At 40.7% G+C, this 22,446-nt stretch overlaps 2 protein-coding genes across 8 annotated transcripts in view; one reads left to right on the top strand and one right to left on the bottom strand.

Annotated features, from left to right (window-relative positions):
* Positions 1-31: 31 nt before the first annotated feature.
* Positions 32-14,620, top strand: PSRC1 (proline and serine rich coiled-coil 1). Of its 2 annotated transcripts, none has more exons than XM_087959954.1 (9): positions 32-120; positions 2,860-2,911; positions 3,523-3,580; positions 5,918-6,506; positions 9,099-9,263; positions 9,633-9,774; positions 10,790-11,053; positions 13,118-13,223; positions 14,064-14,620. In XM_087959954.1, exons 2-8 carry the CDS (start codon positions 2,896-2,898, stop codon positions 13,192-13,194), a joined length of 1,311 nt encoding a protein of 436 aa, XP_087816080.1. In that variant the 5' UTR covers positions 32-120; positions 2,860-2,895; the 3' UTR covers positions 13,195-13,223; positions 14,064-14,620. The 2 variants fall into 2 exon arrangements, with proteins under 2 accessions (XP_087816080.1, XP_087816081.1); XM_087959955.1 differs by having other exon boundaries at positions 76-120; positions 5,921-6,506.
* A 2,456-nt stretch (positions 14,621-17,076) lies between these two features.
* The window catches only part of CELSR2 (cadherin EGF LAG seven-pass G-type receptor 2), a 118,947-nt gene continuing 113,577 nt past the window's right edge, over positions 17,077-22,446 (bottom strand). For 4 of the 6 annotated variants that reach the window (XM_087959951.1, XM_087959952.1, XM_087959949.1 and 1 more), the window contains exon 35: positions 21,702-21,838. In XM_087959951.1, the coding sequence (XP_087816077.1) occupies positions 21,811-21,838 (28 nt within the window). In that variant the 3' untranslated portion in view covers positions 21,702-21,810. Of the gene's footprint in view, positions 21,839-22,446 lie in introns of all 6 variants that reach the window. The other 2 variants (XM_087959953.1, XM_026677964.2) reach the window with 2 other exon arrangements.

The raw sequence follows: 22,446 nt of genomic DNA, 5'->3' as shown, positions 1-22,446 counted from the left end.
GGCCAATCGTTACAAAGGAATGCAGAACTCTATTGTGACGAAGTCAAAAGGGGCAAATTCGAATTTATTTTCGCCTTTTTTTTTTTGGCTGGCTGGCTGTAGCACCGGAGGAGCTTTGCGGTGAGAGCGCGAGGGAGATGGTAACGCTGGAGGCGGGGATGGGTTGCATGTTGCACGGAAGGATTTTTTTTCGCACCAAAGGGGCAAAAATGAAGCTGCACTTCGTAGGATTTTAGGTGAGGTTAGGAACGCAACGAGAGCGTGTAAAACATTGAATGGAGACTCGATTTGCACCTTGCTCTTGTTTGCAAATTAAACACCCGCCTTTAGCTCCTTTATTCAGGAGCTAAAACTTGCAATGCTGAACATATCAGGGAATCAAACCCTCTCCTCCCTGAGCAGCGTGAGATTTTCCTTCAAGCAAAATAAAACTGCGTCCTGCCTGCCTTTCTCCCCGCTAGGGCTGCCCTTGATTCTTGTAAGCCGTTTTCTTTTTAACGGGTAAGGTAAAGGAGAGCTTCGTTTTTTTTCTAAGAAGCATATGCATATTGCTCAAAATGACTGCAATTTAGTTACTATAGTCTGAGGATAGTCAGACTCAAAGGACTTCACTCCCAATCTTGGGATACACGAAAAAGCATAACAAGTCAAACGGACGTGGATACAGATGGCTTCATTCTTGTCTGAAATAAACAAACTATGGCCAGGACTACGCTGTTTGGAAGCTCACTGGTTCTATTGAGTTCAATCCTGGTGTTACAAAAGCTACTCCGAGGTGGCATTGTGCTCAACGTCATTATTGTCAGAGTCCTTTTGAACAATCAGTAAAAAAAAAACACGTTGATTCTTATCCCTAAATTGAGAAAAGCTGCATAAGTTTCATTTGGATTGCCTGAGAAGTTGCAACATTGTAAGCACAGCATTCCGAAGTCTTTTGATTTAAGTTCTTGGGTCCCACTTTCTGCCTGCATTAGTTAGATATTGTGTTAATAATGTAATGCAACTACTCTGCAATTTGTAACCATTTTAAGAGCAGGAAGTTTCTACCAGATTTAATGTAACCACATTATTCCATCCATAAATACGCATTCAAAGCACAGAGTAAGAACTAGTAAGCAAAAAACAAGGCAAAGTAAAAGATATTGTACCTAAATTAGTTTATATCAACATCATTTTATTCTCCATACTTTTCTATCCCTGCAAAGTTTTCTTGCTTTCCCCATGCCTATGCAGTGCTTTTTGTTCTTAAATTTCTCCCCTCTCTTTGAGGATTTTATCTATTCCATCCAACCTCTTGGTCTTCTCTTCCAATTAACCCACTTGCTTTTCCCTTACTGCATATATTTTCTCTGTAATTCAGTCTTCATTATATTATAAAATCACTCCAGTATATTTTGTATAATTCATTTAATGTTTGCTGAAAATCATAGGTGTTTTCAATCAATAACACACAGGAGCTACATACAAAAATACACAGCTATTTCTATTCATAATCAATCTGCCTCTAATATTGCCACAAGCGTTACTTATACATATATTCAAATATATTAAATAACCAAAAGAAACTTATTCCTTAATCATTAGGGAACAATTTGCTAAACATTCTGTTCATTCTCATGCACATTTTATTTCCATATGTCACTCTTATCTCATTCAGCAACCATCTTTCAATTTCACATTCACAAAAAATGATCCACAGTTCCAAGTAATTTGCTTTATTGTGTGCTTACATATATTAACAAATCTACAATAAATCATCTTTATCACACATACATTTGTCAGTGAATTGCTGAAAAGTAAGATCTAATCTGTGCAATCTCTGCCTTGTGTAAAGCTGCCCTGCACTTCTCAAGAGTCTGCATCCTGACATAACTTTTATCCTTTCAATGAGAATTCTGCCAAACACTTTCCCAGGCATACTTGATAAACTAAACTCCCTATAGTTATGCATTCACTCTTACTACCTTTCACTTTAATTCTTTCAAAGATAGGCACAGATGCAGGTCTTTTGCATACAAATGAACAAGTAGCACAGTCACTTCATAAGCAAACCACATTCATAGTTTAACTTTTCTACAGCTGCAACCTTACATTTTTCAACATTCTCATAGTATTTATTTTTGTCTATTTTTTCTGGACTATTAACATTTACCACATTTCTTTCATGTATCTCAATCATGCCCATACAGATCTCTAAAACATACCTTTCAGTATTCCTTCCCTTCAGTTTCATCCCAGAGCATTTCATATCCAATTCCAAAACTGTTTGTTTCATTCAAATCTTTTTGCATTTGGCAATCTGAACTGGTTCCTGCTCTCTTTGATCACATCCCTAGTCATTATGTTTTTCTTTATATACAGATTATATGGTATTTTTTAATTCTAATTTCTTGAAGCACTTTTTTCTATGTATTTTTTTCACATCCATAGTCTTTTTTTACCATATTTCACCAAGCAGTCTTTTTCAATATCCTGTTAATTTCTATAGGATTTGTTAAGTAGACTTTTTCCAAATCCCAATTTTATAGAATGCAGAATATAATGTCAATAAAAACTACTGTATAACTAACACACATACATTATTTTTGTGGATTACAATTTTTTAAAATAAAAATAGTAGATGTCAGATTTAAAGTTGCTATTAAATTAGTAAACAAGATGGTTTTATATGATCAAACCTGGATTAAACTTTCAAATAAAATATGATTGCCTGAAAACCTGGAACATCAATGCCAGTAATGTGAAGATAACAGCTCTCTATGTTCTGATCTAGTTGTTAATTTTTCTAATATGTAAAAATAGCAGAACACGTCTTTCTTAACATTCAAGATGTATTTAACTGTTATCTTCCCACTTCAGTTATTTAGTAGTATCCTGAGATGATTGTTAGAAAGCATGGAATCATCAAAGGGTGAGTACAGAAAGTCAGTATCTGTGCATTTAAATATATGCATGAAATTATTCCACACCATATCCAAGGTCATTTGGATTGGAAACATTACAACTTGTTGCTAAAACTTTATAACATCAGTCTTCTTTGTAAAAAATCCCGTTTCAGGATGGTGTAGAAACTTTTTAACACTGTGTAATACTTGGTGTGAGGCTTTCTGTACAATATTATGAAGAATTATAAGTTTATTTATTCAGGTAGATTTCATTTGGTGTAAATATGCCTATTCATAATTGTCTAGGTCAGGTTCCCCCATGATATTCATAATTCTCAGAACATATTAAAATTATTAGTAGCAGAATAATGAATAGACAGATGACTTTCATTTTCTGTTTCGCCACTAATTTTCCATGTGATTTGGGGCACAAGAATTAACATCTTTTGTTTCCATGGAGTTTATAAGGGCTTTAAGTAGCTTTTTCTGGGAATATACTTCACTACAAAGTACAAATAATAGCTTTCTCATTCTTCTTGCTTAGAACTGTTAAGATGCCTAGGTAATATTTGTGATGATGGTAAAGGTTAAATATCCAAATTAATACTTCTAATTATTATGATTTCTTATTTTTCAGATATAAAATTTATTACTGATGAGACACTTGATTTTGAACTATTTTCTGCTTTGGATGGGTAAGACTGATAGATCATTACTGACAATTCATATAAGCTAACTCATGAGTAAATAGCAAGTATGTGAAGTTGATAAGCAAGTACCTTCATAACCACTAACAGTGGGGGTTTTTAAAATTAAAAAGTGAAATTAGTTACTTTAGGGGCCATGAACTCAGGCCCAGTCCCTCCCTTCTATCTTGAGCAGGATTAACTGATAGTTCTTCTAAGGATATTCCAATAATTTCCTTGATCCTGCTCATTCATTTTTTCCATTACCTTTCCATTACCTTTCTATTTCCATCAATCTTGCCATGCACAATATTTCTTTCTAGTTCATCATCCACTTGCATTACATATTCAAAGTTTGTCTATGTAATGTATGAATTTCTACTTGGTGACCAGAATTTTAAAGGAGTCTTTACTTTGTCTGGGACCAAATGACAGTTGTTTTTTTGAAGTAGGTGGCACTACTCTATCTAAATTCTTTCTCTTGATCTGTTAAAATATCTAGCTTCCATATTTGTATGTTATCACTTGGGGAAGGGATTGTCAACTCTTGTCATAGAAAATATTCTTAATCTTCACATCTTGTCTAAATTTGTCATTGTTTTCATTGCTAGAATTAACTCATGTGAAATGCCCTCCATGCCTGTCAGTTCTTGAGTCCAAGATGGCAAAACTATCCATTTCCTTCGTTTCTTTGATCCTACCTGTAAATTCAGTAATTGTGGTTGATATTATGTTTGTCATCTTAATATTTTTCACTTTTTATTTTTTTATGAGATCTTTTTTTTACTAAATTAAATATATTAAATTTGGTCCTCAATTGTCTTACATTCTGACTGTATATTCTCTAGGTCAAATCAGTGGCTTCTACAAACTCTACCTGAAAATGTCCTGGTGAATTAGATATATTAGAGTATATCTCCATTTTCTGTATTTTATTACATTTGATTCGGATGTTGTCCATTCCATGATGTCCATATGTGATCTGCCTTTACATTGCTTGATGCAAATGTTGGCAGTGAAGACAAATGTTTCTTCATAAAACTCTATTAACATCTCCTGCATTGTTGCATTTACTTAGTCTAAATCTTTGTGTAATTCAGTTTTCTCCATTTCTTCCAATTTTGCATTTCAAATTTGCAATTTGCCATAAAATTTGTCAATGGCTTCCATCAATGTGGCTATAATTGATGTATACTTTTGTTGACATTGATATTTGCTATATGCCCTCCGAATTCTGAAATATATTACCTTGTCATTTATTGTGTTATAGGTAAGCACACTATAGCTTTTTAAAGTATTAGTGATGCTTAATTCCTTTGTATGGCCTCATGTCCTTAATATATAATATATTATAATTAAAGGGACCAATTCGGATTCACTTACTGCATTTACTAAGTTGAGTTATTCCTAAAACATACAGTATAGTACATTTCACTTCTACTTTGAAAATGTCAGGTTTCCTTTGGATCATTGTTCTTTACATTCCATGTTCCAACTTAGTCTGACCTTATAAAATGAGAAATTCTTCTTTTGAGAGTACCATTGTCAGCGATCAGGCATTCTATAGCATTGATAAAGCCATGTTCTCTACTCCAGTCATATTAAGGGAAATCAGGTTTTTTCCCCCTCAATTGCAACAGAAATGCCTTCTAATCTGATGGTTTCATAATCTAGAATCAATTTTAACTAAATGTTACAGTCATGCGTATGAAGCTTCCTTGGCAACAATAAAGAAGTTATAGCCATCTTCTGGCATTCATTTTGGAGTCTCTTCCCTAAATAACAAGCTCCACTTGCCTTCATTCCTACGGAATCATTCTTTATTCCTCATCCTTCTGATCTTATCAGCAAGGAGACCTTCCTGAAGTTTATGATCTTGCTGTCAGGGTCACTGAAGCTACTAAACTCCACTGGAGAGTAAAAATGAAAAGCCCAGTGCAAAGATTTTGCACAAGTATGCACAAATGAAGATCTTAGTGGATCAAATAAATTACTTGGGAGAAAAGTGAAAAAATACAAAAATGATTCTAAGTTGTTGTCTGATCCTTAAATTAAAAGATTATGTACTGTATCTAATCCCTAACATATTTCCAGTGCATTTTTAAATAAAAACAGTTGAAAATGCTAATACTGATAAACTTTATTCTTGTTTTGTACAAAAGCCAAATACTTTGAAATCCAGCCGGGTGGGAGCTACTTTCTTACGCGACCTTCTTATATTCTTTCTTTACAATATTTACATGGCTCTCATAACAAGTCTACAATAATAAAAATATGAAATTTTATTTTGAGTTACATGGCTGTTTCCTTGAACGTGTAAATGTGTTTCCTTTTCTTCTCTCTCAGCAGTGATTGCTGTTATGGACAAGAAGAGGAAGAGTCTATAACTTGTCCCCTTGAACTCAATGACAAGAATGTGGCACAAGAAGTTGATCTAAACATCTTGTTGGAGGAGAATGATGGAAGGACCAAAGAGCCAATTCCACAGTGGAGTCCCCTGGCTCCAATGAGGCTGGAGGAGGTCATGAAAGAAGCTAACCTGCTGGCTATGCAGCTTGAGAAATGTCAGCTGCTGGAAAAGCAGAATATCAGCTCTGAAACAAAGCTTGAGACAGTTGTAGAACATGAGCTTTTCGCCCCAATCAGGTTCTTGTGTGCAGAGACTAAGAATCCCCAGAAGTCCCGGAGAAAGACTTTCAATGTGACAAACAGTGCTCTGAAAGCTCTGCTCCCAATAGTGGAACCAGTTACCTGCTTGGCTCAAGGTTCCCCCAAATCTCTGTTTTCCGAAGGTAGAAGTCCGTCTTCCCGCCTGACGGACATGCTTAGTCCCAGAAGATTCCAAAATACACCTTACGTTTGCAGCACTGATGTTCCCCAAGCTAAGCTCTCTGAACCCAAGGCCTTGATGACAATGACATCTGGCAATAAAAAGGTACCGTGGCAGGACCGAAGCTCATTAATAAGGCATATAGATTGTGAAGATTGTGCTTAGGAAATCATTGGTTTTGATTCTGATTTCTTCCTAAACTTGTGCTTATTATACTCAAGTCAGCCTTTCCCAACAGCCTTTCAACTCTGTTGAGTTACAGCTTGCAAAACCTCAGCAATTGACCTTCTAGATTTCTTAGAACTGTAAAGATTGCAATGTCAGGTTCGCTAGCTGAAAATGTTTGTAGACATTTCGTCCACACATTGTACACATGATGGCTTTTTAAATCTAATTGCTGCATAATTAATTCCCCCATCCCCACCCCAAATTTCTGGATTGCTAGACCCAAAGAACTATGGGGTTTGTTTCTTTTTTCAGTATATTAAATGGAGATGGTACAGTTGCAGAATCTATTTTTTCCCTATTGCAGTAGTTACACAAAGATCCTTTTAAGTAGCTCTGCATAGTGCTTATTAGCATTATCTTCCTATTACCATATAACAAAGCTGATGCAATAGATCATTACATGGATTATGACAATATGTAGCATTTGTTTACCAATTCTCCAAGTACTTTTGGTGGCAATCTATTCACTAGCCCTGTAAAGTTTATTTTTAATCATTTCCATTTTGCAAAATTGAATCTGCAAATTCAGTATTATGAAAAAAAAATCCCCATCCTGATATCTTCTTTCTCTACCCAGAACCCTCTCATATTTGAATAACAGAATAACAGAGTTGGAATGGACCTTGGAGGTCTTCTAATCTAATCCACCCGCCTGCTCAACCAGGACACTCTATACCAGGGGTGTCCAATCTTGGCAACTTTAAGCCTGGACGACTTCAACTCCCAGAATTCCCCAGCCAGCAAAGCTTAAAGGCTTAAAGTTGCCAAGGTTGGACACCCCTGCTCTATACTATTTCAGACAAATGGTTGTCCAATTTCTTCTTTAAAAAACTCCGATGATGGAGCATCCACAATTTCTAAAGGCAAGACATTCCACTGATTAATTGTTCTGTCAGGAAATTTCTCATTTTTAGGTTGCTTCTCTCCTTGACTAATTTCCATCCAAAAACATGGATGGAACATCCAGAGCAAGCTTCTTCTTTTGCCTTCAGATGCTCTAGAGATAAGTAGGTTTTATCAAAAAAGATAGCGGCGGACCCTTTGAAAGTCCGGGCGCGCCTGGGGGGGGGGGGGGGGGGGGGGGGGGGGGGGGGGGGGGGGGGGGGGGGGGGGGGGGGGGGGGGGGGGGTTTGATGTTGGAACACTGCTATTATGTCATTCGTAGTCCTTCTTTTCATTAAACTAGATATAACCAATTCCTATAACCATTCTTCATGTTTAGCTTCCAGTCCCTTGATCATATTTGTTGCTTTTCTCTGCACTCTTTCCAGAGTCTCTATGTATTTTAATATGGTGACCAAATGCAATATTCCAAGTGTGGCTTCACCAAATTATACATTATGTTCTCTGCTTTGAGTTGTTCACTTCCCATAGTTGCCTTATGCTTCAAAAATGACAAGAAAGCCCTACTATTTTAGAAGCATCATCTGGAGCAGATCAAAATGCATAGAGAGTAGTAGTTAGTACTCTTAAACAAGAATGTATCTCTGTGTATAAAATCTAGTGTAGTATATACAGTCATGATCATAGATTCTGGAAATACAGAATTTTACATTACAGTCAAAATTCTTAGATTTTTGAGAGAGAGTTATATACATTTAAGAAAGATAGTTGTTTCACTTTGCACTAAATGTATCGTAAAAGGAGAGAGGGACAGAGATGCCCACTGTACTCTTTCAAAACCTTAGGTTTTTGCCCAGAATCTATGCCAGTTAACTTTAAATTTTTTGTTAAGAATTTTGTTAACAAAGTTAAGAATTGAAAATTGCTAACAGTAGGAGTAGCTAAATTGCATTCCCCAAGTAGTTAATTTTGTGGCTCTTGTAGTCACTTTTATTTTATCAAATAACTTGCTAAGATTTTCACCATCTCAAAGCAGAACACAAACAGAAAGTGCAATGTATGTCCTAAAATTGGCATACTACATGTTAAACAAACAAAAAACAACTACCGTATCTGCCTACCACCTTGGGGACTTGATAGGAATCCAAAACCTGCCTCTATTATATGGCCTTGCCCACAGCATATCATTGCTTCACCCATGTACATCTTAGCTTCCCTCTTCTAGATGGGAAATACAGCTCTTGGCCACCAAATATTTCTGTCTTTTTGTATCAGCCTTGTACATTACAACACAGTCATAGAAGAAAGTTCTTGTTTGGGGAAAAAAATATGCTTTGATAAGCACGTTTAGACAACCATTTAAAACTTTGTTCACTTCATATACTTTTCATTTCTGTGGAATCTGCCCGTTTGTTTTTAACTTAGTCATATGTTTACTTTTTTTGCCTTTTAAAAACTGTTATCTGCTTTGAGAACCATACTTCTTTAAATGGGATATGTATCTCCACGTTTTGTTTTGTTTTTGTTCCCATAGAAAGTCTGTGTAAAAACTTTTAGCTAATTTTCTACAGAATAGTAGCTCTGTTCAAAAGCTGCAGCTGCTTTATTTCTGCCTTACGCTTCCAGGCAACTATCAGGAACAACAGGACAGACCGCCCACTTGTCCTCCCCACTACCACAAAAGGCCAGCAGCCATTGCTGCATTTGAAACCTCTCCCTCAAACCAGCACAAGGAAAACACAGAGGAAGACAGAAGCTTCTGCTAAAAACAGTTCTGATCAAGGCCCACAGGTATTTCCAATAGCAGAGCCAGCGGGAGAGAGAGGGAGGGAGGGGGAGAACTGGGCAGATAGTGCGGTATGTATAGTGACTAACTTTGGCGTGGTTCTCCAGGCTGAAAGGGTGCCTAGTCTATCTTTGTATCAATGCAAGCTAAGGCTATAAACATCTCAAAAAGCATGCATGTGAGTTGTACAATTAACTTTCATATATCCACGGAAGGGTGTGTGTGCATGTGTGCATATAGGACCTTATGTTTGTTTTTCATGCACAACAGAGAAGCTTCAGAATCTTACGGAGCACCAGCCATCTTTGTGATAACGTAACACAATCCTATAAAATGTAATTTCCTCTGGGATCTTGCGGTGGGTATATTTGCAGGTTTCCTCTAACCAAGGGACGGTGCTTGCTGCACAAGTGAAAAGAAAGCCAAATCCTCAGATGCGTTTGCGGCAGACCAGCCCTGTGAAAAAAATCGCAGCTGCTCCAGAAAAGAGGACACCTCCCCAGAAGACAAATGCAAGTAAGTTAGGATACATTACTTGTATTTTGCCTTTTCCCCCCGGATCAGGTTTCACGAAAATCTTGGCGAGTGGTTTGCCGTTATCTGCTTCCTAGGATGGAGTGACTGGCCCAAGGTCACTCAGCTGACTTTTAGGCCTAAAGTGGACTAGAACCCACAATCTGCTACATGTCAACAAGAGGTAAGCTAGTTTATAAATGGTTTTTGTTTTTAGCTGTTCAGTCTGGGTCTTCGCTAGATTGAAAACTTAAGTTTTGAGTACCCTGTTTCTCCAACAATACGGCCTCCCCCAATAGGAAGTCCCAGAATGTTTTATAGGCATGAAATGAAATTAAGCCCCTCCCCCCCCCCAAATTAAGGCCTATATTAAAACATGCGAAATGGGGGGAAATGGGGGGGGGCTTGCCGTTAGGAAGTACTTTTGTTACACACCCGGATATGGTGCTGCCTGCGTTGACCCCGATACGAAGTGCCCCACCAACGCTGAGGTCAACATCCAAGCCATCGCCGCCCGCCCGCCCGAAGATGCAAGGGGGGAATTAAGTCACCCCCGAAAAGACGGCCTAGCCATTTTTTCAGGGCTCAAAAAAAAAAAAAGACCTGGCCTTATTATATGAGAAACACGGTATTATTGACCCATCAGTAATGCCTCATTCTCTAGCTCAGGGGTCTCCAACCTTGGCAACTTTAAGACTTGTGGACTTCAACTCCCAGAGTTCCTCAGCCAGCTTTGCTGGCTGAGGAACTCTGGGAGTTGAAGTCCACAAGTCTTAAAGTTGCCAAGGTTGGAGACCCCTGCTCTAGCTGATAAGCGAAATGGTGTAAGCAAACTGGTATCAGTCTTAATTCAAATCTTTAGAGCCCACACATTCTCTTGAAAATTCATTTACACAATGTATCTTGGCCCTATAACCTACACATCCGTTTACATTTAAAGAATTAGGTAGAATCCAGTCACTATGTCTAGAAACATTTTGTTGATTTGCCATTAAATCATTTTTTTCTTTCATCCCAGGCCAGGTGAAAACTATGGGAGGCAGTGGCCCCCAAAAACAAGCCTCTTCCAAGCCTTGTGGTGGTTCTGGTCAGACTCAAGCAAGACGCACTGTCACTCCTGCACTGGCAAGCCAATTCCCAATGCCAAAGCAAACCAATCATACTGCTGCTGTTTCAGGCAGATACACAGTTCCTCAGAAATCCAGCCCGTTTAAGCCAGTGAGTTCAGAAACATCTGGTGGGCAGAGATCCACTAAACCAACTGCTGGGATTGGGAAGAAAGGTGAGTGAATACACAGGGATATGCTAAAGAGTTTTGCAATTCTGTTGAAAGGTATTGTTAGAAAAACTATACACTGGGATAAGGTTGTCCTCAGTGCCATTTTATCTATTAAAATGGTAGGCATGTGTGATCTCAGATTGCCTTCTTAGGTGAGAAACAAGTTCTTAATCTACACATACCATGAAATAAGCCCACCTGGCTCTTGTTTAGATAGTACAGGTGGTCCTCAATTTACATCCATTTACTTAATGATAGAAGTTAGCACTGAAAACAGTGACTTATGGCTGGTTTTCACACTTATGACCATTACAGCATCTTCATGGTCATGTGATCAAACTTTGGATGCTTGACAAACTGAAATGCATTTATTATAATTGCACTGTCCCGTGATTATATGATCACCATTCATAACCTTCCCAGATAGCTTCCGACAAGCAAATTGTCAACTCATAAAACTATGCCTTTTTTAGTAGTTGCCATAAAGGGGTGGGGGAGGAAATCTGGAAGAGCAGTGCAGCAGTTTGGAAGCAAAGTACATTCCAACTCTTATCTTTAAAAGATTGTAACTAAAATACCAGAGGTTTTGCCCACGAATATATTTAATTGGAGAATGTGAATGATGACACTCAGCCCATGAATGTGCTCAATTGGGGAATCTGGTTTATGAGACACCCACGGGGGAGGGAGGAAACAGTTGACTATAAATTACGTATGCCAGAGTTGGCTTCATACAAGGCAGTGCCAGCATGTCGCCTCTAATAAATCCTTTGAAGTTTTTTGAAGTTTGGCTCGAGAATCATGATTTAATTAAAGTGATTGCTGGAAACCTGACACAAAGTCATTGGGGGAAGCCAGATTCATCTAACAACTACAGCAATTCACTTAACTGTGACAAAAGGGTCCTAAAATGGGGCAAAACTCATTTAACTGTCTTGCTTAGCAATGACAATTTTGGGTTCAGTTAGGGTCGTAAGTCGAGGACTACCTGTAAAACCAAAATACCGTAATAGGAGCAATGAGGTGTAATCATTATGTTATTCCTCATTGCTACAGTTCTTCATCATGTTGAAATACCACACACACAAAAAGCCTGTTTGCAATTTCAACCTAGAAGGTCCTTGAATTTGGAAGATAATTTACAGCAGTGATCCCCAACCTTTTTGACGCCGCGGCCCGGTACCGGCATCAGCTGGGCGCCGCGCCCGGTCGGCATCAACTGGGCACCGCCATCTTTTTGACGAAAAAGTGCTTTGGTGACCTCACCGGAAGCACTTTTTCACAAAAAGATGGTGGCGCCAGCGCTTCGGTGAGCTTTTTCGGGTAGAAATGGCTTTCTACCCGGAAAAGCTCACCGAGCGCTGGCGCCACCATCTTTTTGATGAAAAAGTGCTTCCGGTGAGCTTTCTACCTGGAAAAGCTCACCGGAAGCACTTTTTACCAAAAGATGGCGGCGCCAGTAACCAGCGGCCCGGTAAGACTTGTTCCGCCCGGTGCCGGGCGCGACCGGCGGTTGGGGACCCTGATTTACAGCATGCCGCATATCTGCCCTTGTTTTGACTTGTGGATGAAATGGACTTGATCATAAATCTTGAACGTAACCTGTTCATAAGTAGAACACTGTCTGTGTAAGAGAAATCTTCTGGAGAAACAGGATTGACTTCTTTCTTGGAGGCTTTTACAGTTACGTTTTGTACTGTGTAGTGTTTTCCTTCCCTAATCTGCATGTTGTCTGATGTGTTGGAGTTCAGCTCCCAGAATTCTCAGCAATGCACCCACCTGGTGGCACTCAGCTTGCCATACTGCATCTAAGTGGGCTGCCAGATTTTTGTTGACAAAACTGCTCAATATGTAGAGAGGGAGGTTAAGCCTATTTCAAACAATGGATTTTCCATATAATATCATCACGGGATTAGAGTTCTGGTTGATCTGGTTTTCTCTGCTCAGTTTCCAGTCAAAAATTGCCTGACCTTTTGAGGAGCTTAAGTTTCCTCCATGATAGAATTATAAAATAAATGAATTAAACACATTTACTTCTCTTTTCCCTCTCTCCACCTCCCCCTACAGCTGCATGTCAGAAGCCAGTCCCGCTGAGCACTTTTCAGAACAGCAGGCTGAGACTGCCAAAGACAGATTCAAAATGAGAGGATGGATCGCTGGGTTTTGAAGCCATGTAAGTGTCCTACCTCACCAGTGTCAATGGAAAAACAGTGGGGCCTCTAAGACAGTCTTTAGGGAGAAAGTCAACCCACGTATTAGTGGGAGATTATCTGCAGTGCTCATCTACTGAATAATCTGGTTACTGAATGTGTGTGGATCCAATGATTTTACAAAAACAAAATCCTAGTCCTCAGATTTTTAAAAAAGTACATTATTGATTGCTCTAAACCAGAGGTCCCCAAACGTGGCAACTTTAAGACTTGTGGACGTCAACTCCCAGAATTCTAGGAGTTGAAGTCCACAAGTCTTAAAGTTGCCAAGTTTGGAGACCTCTGCTCTAAACAATGGAATAGATTTTAAAGCGTTTGTAAAAAGTATAACACAGGTAGTCCTCGACTTACAATAGTTCATTTAGTGACCATTCAAAGTTACAACGGCCTGGATAAAAGTGAATTATGACCATTTTTCACATTTTATGGTCACTGCAGCATCCCCATAGTCACAATGATCAAAATTCAGCTGCTTGTCAACTGGCTCATATTTATGATGGTTTCAATGTCCCTGGGGCCACGTGGTCTCCTTTTGCGATCTTCTGACAAGCAAAGTCAATGGGGAAGGTAGATTCACTTAACAACCATCTCACTTCCTTAACAACTTCAGTGATTCACTTAACAACTGTGGCAGGAAAAGTTGTAAAACGGGGAGGGATTCACTTAACGAATGTCTGGGAAACAGAAATGTTGGGTTCAATTGTGGTCGCAAGTCAAGGACTACCTTGCACAAATCAAGTGGCATAGTGATTTCAAGTGTTTGTAGACCTGTCCTAACTATCTACTCCATCTTGTCCTTTAAGATAACACTACCAGCCATTACTATAATCTTGGGAACAAGCCAGAAAGAACTGATACTCTTGGGAGGATGCCTTCCTTTTGAAGATAAAGCTGCTTTGGTCTCATAGAAACTTCTGGAATCTCTTCTTTCAAGAGAACTTTCAAAGCTTGTGCTGTGCGTCTCCTCTAATGTTATCGCACTCTGGGCTTGTGGTTTGAGGATCCTGGAGTTAAGGAAGTACTACCAGTCCTTGTCCTATCATTACATTCCTTAGATTTATAAATGAAACTTGTGTGGGCTAGAAGTCTGTGTTGCAGCCCATGAAGCTTTGCTGAGCCATTGCTGAAAAGGAGAACTTCAGCTCAGCAGCACAGATTCTCCTGACTTTCTGATGGTTGGCTTAGTTTAAAACTTTATTAGATAAAAACAGCCTTACTGGAGCCTAGTGGAATATTTAGTCTCTTATAAGTTATGCCCACCACTATACAGCATTGTGCTGTAAAGAAGAATTATGTAATACTGAATAATATATGCACTGTTGATCATTTTGATAATAGTAAACACTAACGTACACTTTCAGTTGTTATATGTGAAGATTGGTTAAACTTACTCAAAAGTAAGAAAGCTTTTGATTCTTATTATGTGAAAGACTACACAACTCTCATCTCAAACCCTTTATATTTTCATTCTTATTCCTCTTTATGTTAAACTGAGGATGGTCAGTGGTAATGCTGTTAATCCATAGATTTCCTGTGCTATTAATAGTTGCCTACGAGACAGAAACCTAAATAGAGGTTTAAAAGAAATTAACTTACTGTATTACAGAGTCGCTAAACATTTACCCCAAAACACAAATCACACTCATTTTATACTCTTGTTGGTTATTCTTAGGGCATTTGTGGCTTAGATCAGTGGTCCCCAACCTTTTTTGTGCCAGGGACCAGTTTCACTCAGAAACACTTTTTCAAGGACCGGGGTGGGTGGGGGGAGACCGAGTTTGGTGGTTTGCTTGCAGACGTTTCATTATCTGACTAGGTAACATCTGATGTTACCTAGTCAGATAATGAAACGTCTGCCAGCAAACCACCAAGTTCAGGGAACGCCAATGCCTCCTCATTGCAACCCTGAGCGACAGATAGTCCCTGCAGGACGGCTGAGAAGCCTCGCCTCTCGGCCCTGCCTTCCTCAGCCCCATCTCTCAGGTGTCTCCCTCCCTCCCTCAGCCTCATCCCTCAGGTGTCTGCCTCGTTCCTCTCTCAGTCGCTCTCTCACTCCTCCACCAGCCCAGGAAGAAACTGCTTCAAAGAAGCCGGCAGGGTGGCTTTTCCTGTCGGCGCAGCTCCTCCGAAGCGCCCGTTCACCCCCACCCCGCCGCCCGCGCGCGGTTCAATCCAGTGCTCCGTTCTGCCTGCCTGCCTTCGTTTCTGGTTGTTTCGGAGAAGCTTCGGCTGATAAAAAGAGGCGAATAGTTATTATTCTCAGCCGAAGCTGCTCCCAAACAACCAGAAACGAAGGCAGGCAGGCAGGCAGGCAGAACGGAGCACTGAATTGAACCGTGCGCGGGCGGCGGGGTAGGGGTGAACGGGCACTTCGGAGGAGCTGCGCTGACAGGAAAAGCCACCCTGCTGGCTTCTTTGAAGCAGTTTCTTCCTGGGCTGGTGGAGGAGCGAGAGAGCGACTGAGAGAGGAACGAGGCGGGAGGAAACCGAAGCCGCTGAGCCAGAGAGCAGGACAGGCTTTGGTTGCTTCCTCCCTCCCCTTCTCTCATTTGTGTCCTTGATCCCCGATCCCAGCAGCATTCACCGAAGGCGAAGAAAGCCGCCATTTTTTTTATTTTTTTTCCTTTGCGGCCCGGTACAGAGTGCTCCACGGACCGGGACCGGTCCGCGGCCCGGTGGTTGGGGACCCCTGGCTTAGATGATGAAAAAGCAGTACACAGTACTGAAAACATCTGTGCTTGTGAGCCAGTTTCATACTATCTAAGTTTTAGACCTATATAAAGATGAAACAATACTTCTAAGCTGATGCAGTGGAATTCTTAGAATCTCAGTTTGGAACAGAACTACCTGCCTGCTTTCATCATCCATCTACTTAATCAAATTTGCAACAATCTAACCCAGGAAAAAAATGCCTTGATCAAAAAAAATCTTCAGCTCCTTCCTATTCTAAATTAAATGGTGCTTCCCTGTTGTATAATAAAGCTTTCAATGAGGGAAGTTGAGACTATTTATGCAATCTCTGCAAGAAGTGGGGTAATGTGTTAAACACCACAATACTCTTGATTTCAAGACAATATAGCGACAGGACTCTATTCAAAGACTGTGGAGTGATTCCTAAATATATGGACATTCTCCCTCCAGCAGATCCAAAGGGATGGAAGATGAATTCTTTGCAGCTTAAGGAGTTGCAACAGTGAAGTTAATCCTTATGCCTTATGCACAAGATTGAAGGAGCAAATGCTGTGACAAAATGCAGTATCGATTCTGCCATTATATTCATGTATGTTGTATTGATAATTTTCTAATTTCTGAAAAAATATATGCCTTTCTAATAAAAACATTCACCTGCATAATGACTTGTGCAGCAACTTTTTGAGTAATTCTATTATTACCTTTTGGTGATCAGTGCTCATTCAGGGATAAGGGAACCAATACTGCAATTTCTTTTCAGTAAAAAGCTTGACTTTTGTCCCAGTTTGATACTGTTAATATATCATCTATCTCCTGATAGATAGACCATGTAAATTTGTTCAGCACAGCAGACAAAAACAATGAATTACAAAACCTGCAGTGAACCATCATGTTTCTGCAAAGATTAAGGGTTTCTCATAATTGGTAAATCATTATCAGAATAATTGGGGGTAGTTTATATATCTGGAAGAGAGGAAATCTAGATTCTCCTTCATAATGCCTCTGCCCAGTAGCAAGGAAACTTAATAGTTTCAACTCTTTCGGTTAAATTCAGGTTCTTGGTCTTTCCTTTCCCTACTCAATTTTCTGGTAAAGATAGACAAAGCACTGAAATGGAGCCACCTACACGGAACTATGGTTTTATTATTTAGGAAAAGGGGTGAACTCTTGTTATATTTACATTAAGAACGCTCCCTATACACTTGAGATATCTAAACCAAAGGAAAAGCCTGTAACCCATCAAGAATTTGTTCCTTCAGTTTGTTCCTTCAAAAAAATTAAATCGTCAGAACTCTTCCTGTGCTTTTCCCTATCACCAAACTGGACTTCTGAAGGAAAAGTAAGGTTTGCTTCCTTGGCAATATTCCACCAATTTCAACAGCTGCTTGTCAAGCAGAAATTCAAAGACTACAATTTCCAATTCAGTAGATGAGGCTGTGACACGAAAGCATTTATTTCTTGAATTTCTGCATGCATCACAGCTACTCAAGACTATGGAAACAACTGTACATGGCTTTAGCTGAGTTCTGCTGAAGTTCTAGCTAGTGAAGAGGAAAAGAATGGATAGGATCAATGGGAGAACCTTGAACCTACAATGGCATATGTTAGATCTGGACAATGGCGGTGGCAATTTATTGCCTAGGAAATGAAAGGTGGGCTCAGTTGTAAATATATGCATATACATCTTTAAAAAATAATAAATTAAAAAGCAGACATGTCAAATACATCCTTTCCACAGTTAAAACAGCTACTTAGCTCTTTATAGACAGCAGAAGGACACTAAAAATTAATTGGCTGCAGTGATGAAGCAGAAGCTGAACTCTTCACATCAAGCTTCCCATACAAGACAGTTTCTCAGTCTTTAATACAGTTAAGGTTTAACACTTCCTTGGTCGTGAATGGAGTGGCACACCTTTTCCCTCCAATTCTGTCCCACCTGGCACAGGAATAGGTGGAAACTCTTTTCCCTGGAAGTCACTGCTGCTGTAGAGAGCTTCATTTGAATCCTTTACTACCACTGCTTTCAAGTTTGTTTCAATTAATGGATTTGCCATATAAGAAAGATTTTGCATAGGAAGTTATTGTAGGCTAGTTTGTGCATTTGACTTACAGTCTAAAAACTCAGCATTTAGAGGTACTTGGGACTGGGATGATGGAGCAGGTAACCAGTGCTTTTGTCTGGTGGAATAATACTTTGAATGGTTTCAGAGAAGCCGAAATGTAGGTAAGTGAAGATGTTTCCAATAAGGAAAAATTCCCAAGGCTTCATTTGTTTGATAGCTGCCTTAATGGAGCCCTGACATAAAATATAATGCAATGTTGCTTGGAGAAGAATATAATTTCCATGTCTTTATGAAGGAAATGGGGCTTTATGGAAGACACCGTATTGATCTTTCCTTCCAACCTTCGTTTAGCATACCAAAACAAAATAAAAATATTCAGAAATAAACTAGTCTCTACCTTAACAAGTGGTAATTTGAAAGGGAGCCTTTTTGGTTTGCTTCTCCTTGTCCAGGAGTAAGACGTAGTCCCCCAAATACAGCTAATAATTCCAGCTTTTATAATCTGGGTCGGGGTACCTAGAACTGTAGCTTCGTTACATCTGAAAGGCCTCTTGTCCTAGTGACTTTTTCTTCTGATCTGCTTAACTCTTAATACTTTTGCATTTCAAGTTGGCCTTCCCCAGTCAATGCCTTTCAGATGTATTGGACTACATTCAGCAAACCTTAATTTGCATGACTAATGGATCATGCTGGTTCTGGACAATGGGACTTGTAGCTGAGACACGTCTGAAACAGGTCTGAGGAAAGCTATTATAGATACGGGGATAGCCAAAAGTGTGTCCCACTGCCTGCATTTGGAAGCATCACTCACCATTTTGCATTCACCTATGAGTCATGACGGAAAATGCTTCCAGGGCGTGGGTTTTAAATACTCCTTCTTGCTGCAATAACTGCAACAAGCCATATATAAGAAAGCCAAAGTGGCTCCTGCCTAGCTGAATTTTGTTTCCATGTGTATCTCCAGTTTGCTTCAGTATGAGCAGCAGGGATTGACCAAAATGGTGTGGAACACAACAGCAATACAGGCTCCAGGTGGAGCTTGGGCAGATGGCTCTTCTTTTGTACAGACTTTTGTTTTGGACAGTGTGGGGGGGTTGTGTCTTCTTTCACTTAACTAGCTAAAGTCCAATGGTTCAGAAGGAACACTCAAGGGAAATAACACAGTAGTAGATCAGATGCTGAAGAGGCTAGTCTTCATCCCCTATGACCTACTGGAATGGGACAATTCACCACAGCCAACTTGCCATGGCCATTTCACGAAGGGACAATGCACTGCAGGACAACTCAACAATTCAATTTAATTATTTAAAATAATTTAAAAAATAATTTAATTTTTGTCATTCACATTTCATTTTGCCCCTCCTTTGGCATCCTTTCTTTAATTATTCTAGTCCACCATTTCTTTGATATCCGTGTAACTCTTGTCCCGCAGCGAATTATCCCATGGCGAGTTGGCCATGGCGGGTTGGCCGTGATGAGTTGACGCAGATCTACTTAACATTGTAGATGCCACTGCTGCCCCATGTTGACCTTATACAGATTTCAGAGAATCACATTCTATGTGTCAAAACATTCCAAGAAAGGTTTTGGAATTGGCAAGTACAGAGGCCACAAAAGGCTAAACAGTAATGGACGATATTACTGGAGGTGTTGAAAAGAAAAGCCTCGTTTTCAGAACTCCTTTCTTTGACAAGCCAGGCCGTGACAACAGTCAAGTCCCAATTAACCCCTTATTGTGCAAACCTTGGCTAAGTCAATAAAGCGCATCAGATTCTGCACCCAGCTAACAAGATTTAACGTTGCTGTAAAGCATGACCCCCAGGGGCTTTTCGGCTATTTAGATTAGAACATCCTTCAGCAATGGTCAAATGAAAAACAAAACTAAAAACACGTCAAAGTAACTGTGCCTTCACCCTCCCCAAGCTGCCCCCCTTGTCCCACTCTCCCTTAGCGGAAAAGTCTCTTTCCCGGTGAACGTCGTTATAAAAAAAGCACTTTCCAAAAGGACCAACATGAAAATCCCCCATTATGAGCAGGCATCAGGCTTGGCTGAGTGTAGAAAAAAATGAAGGCTTCTGAGGCAGAAAGGCAGCAACCTGTTGGCATGAGAGCCAGGCGCTTTTGGGAGACATCAAGGCAGCGTTCCTGCTCCAGCCACAGTAGCAACAGGGGGACACGTGCTGACTGGCTGGGAGGAGCGGGAGGCAGGACTTTTTTCTTTTTGTCATTTTCTACGAAAATAATTGCAGCATGGACTGATGGCTCAGCAGGCCACACCCGTGGTGCTCAACACCTGATGGGCTGCCTCTGGGAGCATTCTGACGGGGCCAAGTTCCTGGAATGGTGAGCTGAGCTTGGAGAAGTGGCTGTCAAACAAAGCAGTTTCGAAAGTAACTTGTGATCCAAGGAGGAACGTTTCCATTGATGCCAGTGAATACGCTGGTCCTGTGTCCCCGATCCCACTTCAATCTGAAGCACCAAGGCTGGAGTAAGCAATTTGCCAGAGAAGAACGAAGATCCACAGCTGACGCTCTGTACTGTACAGTCCATGAATGTAAGCAGCATGATGGTGACGGACACCCTGGGGAAATGGCTAGTAGGTCTGGAACAAGCCTCCTCTTTCAACATTTTTTTTTTTTTTTAAATTTCCTTAGGCCGGAAAAGTGCAGGTGGAACTAGGCAGAACAACAATATACTTATACAGCATCCTGGAAAAGCTATTTGGATGATGAAATTCTTTCCTATTCTATAATTGCTTAGTATGGCAAAACCAAGATGTCAGATTCCCATTTTCTGTGTGTGCCAGAGAGCCTGAGATTCAAGTGCACCCTGGATTAAATATGCTCCAATTGCACCTTGGAACGTGTGTTTAGATGGACGCTGCTGGATAAGAAAAAAAAGAATGACCATAGCTGGTGGACACATGTATACTGCAGAGGGAGGCTCTGGGATGTGCCCTCCAGATTCAACGCAAAGCCAGCTGTGGCTCTTAAGGAATGTCAAGCATATAGTAGGTCTCACTTGCGTCCTCTGCACAGCCAGGTCTGCTACGCCCTCCAGCTTCCATTTAAAAGGTGCTATTTCCCTCCATCCTAGGAGAAGCCCAGCATGGTGTCCTCCAAAACTGGGCTGGCCCTGGTTTTGTTACTCAAGTCAAAACGTACAGTTCTTGGTGGCTCCTAGTCGCAACCATCCTTCAAGCACACTGGCCCCTAGCTCCACCCCATTGTTTAAATATGCAATGAAAACATCTGCACAGTAATACATCTCCACACGGTGGCTGCTGAGGCTCCCCCAGACCAATTTTGATAAAGAAAAAAATATATATATTCCAGGCACGCAGCACTTCCAGACTGGGCAACAAAGCATGAAAATCCCTGAAGACGTGGAGGTGGTTACGTTTATGTTCTTTCAGTCCATTTTAGAATCATCCAAAGTGCATCTGTTCGACAAGGTCCGCCTCCTGGAACCTGCTGTTTCCCCCCCCCCCCGAGGGTGGGAGGGGGCAGGTCACTTTTCATTTGGCACTACATACAGTGGGTCCAGCTCCCTGGGCCAGGCTGGGCTGACGGAGACAACATTCCTCGCTGTGGTTTAAGAGCAATCCTGGCTCCCAGACTGGCCAAACGTGTGAGAGACAGAGACAGAGAGAGTCTGGTGCATGCGACATCAGATTGAGGTTTCATCGCTCCTGCTCAGTGATCAAACACAAAGCGAGACAGGACAGGGGGAACACAAACACATGAGTGTGGTCATGAGCAGGTCTGAGCAAAGCACCCCCCCTGGGGCTCGTGTGTTAATGGAGGAAATTAAAAAACAGAAATCTGGGCGATTGAAGCGAGAGGTGAGAGAACAAGAAACAGAGAAGGGAGGAGAGGAGGAGGAGAAGGGGGTTAGTGCAAGAGAGCTCAGGAAGAAGTTAGAACAGGACAGCATCCCCCAATTCCCCCCGTTCACATTGCTGAAGATGACAGGTGGGCTGAGTCCCACAGCATCTCACAGGAGCAGCTCAGTACTCTTGGGGACTTTAATTCTGACATGCTCCTCTGCCCCTTGGGCAAGCTACAGTACGGGGTAACCCTGGGCTTAAAAAACTCCCTTTCCCACCTGAGAAGGAGATGGCTGCACCCTGCCTTTCGAATTCTGAGCTACATCCAGATGGGGCTAAGGGGTTATCGTCTGGGCCCAAAGCCAGACAAATATATTCTCCAAGAATGGGAACCCTCCACCCAAGGTCAGTGAAATATTAAGGGATTTTTGTAACACAAACGTCAGGAAGAATCTACAGAATTGTAAGTCGGTAGGCATTGCTCTTAAAGGCACAGCCTGGGAATAAAAGTTGGGGCAACTACAAAAATATAACAAAATATCAGCCTGAAAGATCGGAAGCACCAGATCTGGCGTGGACAAGAGGCTTCACAGAGGCAGCAGG

This window comes from Notechis scutatus, chromosome 3 (assembly GCF_049901735.1).
Source record: "Notechis scutatus isolate UNSWTSFEM ecotype Mainland chromosome 3, rNotScu1.2, whole genome shotgun sequence".
NCBI classification, from domain to species: Eukaryota; Metazoa; Chordata; class Lepidosauria; order Squamata; family Elapidae; genus Notechis; species Notechis scutatus.
The sequence above is the reverse complement of the archived record's forward strand: the minus strand, read 5'-3'. Positions and strand labels throughout refer to the sequence as shown.

Coding starts and splice junctions, on each gene's coding strand:
- PSRC1 (XM_087959954.1), top strand. Junction 6,507..9,098: donor TGACATCTGGCAATAAAAAG/GTACCGTGGCAG, acceptor TTACGCTTCCAG/GCAACTATCAGGAACAACAG. Junction 11,054..13,117: donor TGCTGGGATTGGGAAGAAAG/GTGAGTGAATAC, acceptor CTCCCCCTACAG/CTGCATGTCAGAAGCCAGTC.